Raw genomic sequence first — 1,462 nt, 5'->3', positions numbered from 1 at the left:
CAGGTGTTCAGCTTTGCTGATTTTTCTATTATGTTTACAGCACTCCTATGAAAGGATTATTAATATACTGTATGAGAATAAGAATCAGATCTCAGCACTGAGTGTTTTTAATAAATGCTGAGTATGGAGTTTACTAAGCTGATAGGATTCAGTACGAAAGGAAAAAGGTCAGAATTGTTTAGTGTTGCATCATGTAGGAGTAGAATAATAATGTGTCAATCAGACGGTGTCTGAGGGAGGTCCAGTCCTCAGGTCCAGCCTCCACATCCCTGTGTTGGAGCAGGAATAATATATCAGTTGTTCATCAGAGAGGCTGAGGCAGAACGATGCAGAGCTCATCATCTTCTTCTCCTCACTATGAGCACACCTGATGAAGCTGAGCTCTGCTATCCACACCTGGGAAACTCTTCATGCAGGAGGATCGTGCGTTCTCACTCAGTGTCTGTGCTCCTTCACATCACCCTGTCCTCCATCTCTGTGTTCACTGTGACTCTCAACCTGCTGGTCATAATCTCCATCTCACACTTCAGGTATTGACATGTTCTGTTGTTTTATGACTTGTTATGTTGTTAGACTCCTGCTGTTTTCTGCTATGATGATAATTGTTGTATCATATAATGATATCAGTGTGTTTCTCTCTAACTCCTCCAGGAAGCTGCACACTCCCACCAACTTCCTGCTCCTCTCTCTGGCTGTGTCAGATTTCTCTGTCGGGTTTGTCTGGGTTTGTCTGATCCTCCTTATTGATGGATGCTGGTTTTTAGATGCAGGCTGGTGTGTTTTTAATACTGTTTTAGGTTATGTTGCCACCGCTGCTTCAATAGGAACTGTTGTGTTGATATCAGTTGATCGTTATGTGGCTGTTTGTGATCCAATGCACTATCAAACTAAAGTCACTAAAAACAGAGCTAAGATATGCATTATCCTATGTTGGCTCTGTTCTACTGTCTTTCATACTGCGATGTTCAAAGATAACATTGAACATCCAGGTGGGTTTGATTCCTGTGCTGGAGAATGTACAGTTTATTTACCTCCTCATGCTGGAGTTATTGATCTCTTTCTCAGTTTCATCATTCCAATCAGCATCATAGTGGTCCTGTATGTGAGAGTGTTCATGGTGGCTGTGTCTCAGGCCCAGGCCATGCGCTCTCATGTTACAGTGGTGACACTTCAGAGTTCACAGAAGGTTAACAGGTCAGAGCTGAAAGCTGCTAGAGCTCTGGGTGTAGTGATTGTTGTGTTTCTAATGTGTTTAACTCCATTTTACCTTGTTTCATTTACAACAGGGTTGGGAGTAATAAGTGCATCATCTTACATTTTTGTTATAGGTCTGTTTTACTTCAACTCTCTGCTTAACCCTGTGATCTATGTGTTTCTGTATCCCTGGTTCAGGAAATGTGTGAAATGTGTTTTTTCTCTTCAGATCCTGAAGTTTGGCTCCAGTGAGGCCAACATACTGTAA

General features: G+C 42.0%; 1 protein-coding gene across 1 annotated transcript; it reads left to right on the top strand.

Moving 5' to 3' along the window:
• The first annotated feature begins 235 nt into the window (after nucleotides 1-235).
• LOC114454763 (trace amine-associated receptor 6-like) lies at nucleotides 236-1,462 on the top strand. Its single transcript, XM_028435515.1, has 2 exons — nucleotides 236-530; nucleotides 652-1,462. Exons 1-2 carry the CDS (start codon nucleotides 358-360, stop codon nucleotides 1,460-1,462), a joined length of 984 nt encoding a protein of 327 aa, XP_028291316.1. The 5' UTR covers nucleotides 236-357.

Source organism: Gouania willdenowi, chromosome 21, assembly GCF_900634775.1.
Source record: "Gouania willdenowi chromosome 21, fGouWil2.1, whole genome shotgun sequence".
Classification (NCBI taxonomy): Eukaryota; Metazoa; Chordata; class Actinopteri; order Blenniiformes; family Gobiesocidae; genus Gouania; species Gouania willdenowi.
This window is presented reverse-complemented; position numbering and strand designations above follow the sequence as displayed.

Excerpts from the sequence above, each read along its gene's own strand:
- LOC114454763 (XM_028435515.1), top strand. The coding sequence starts at position 358 with ATGAGCACACCTGATGAAGCTGAGCTCTGCTATCCACACCTGGGAAAC. Across the intron at positions 531-651 it reads ATCTCCATCTCACACTTCAG|GAAGCTGCACACTCCCACCA; the intron begins GTATTGACATGT and ends TAACTCCTCCAG.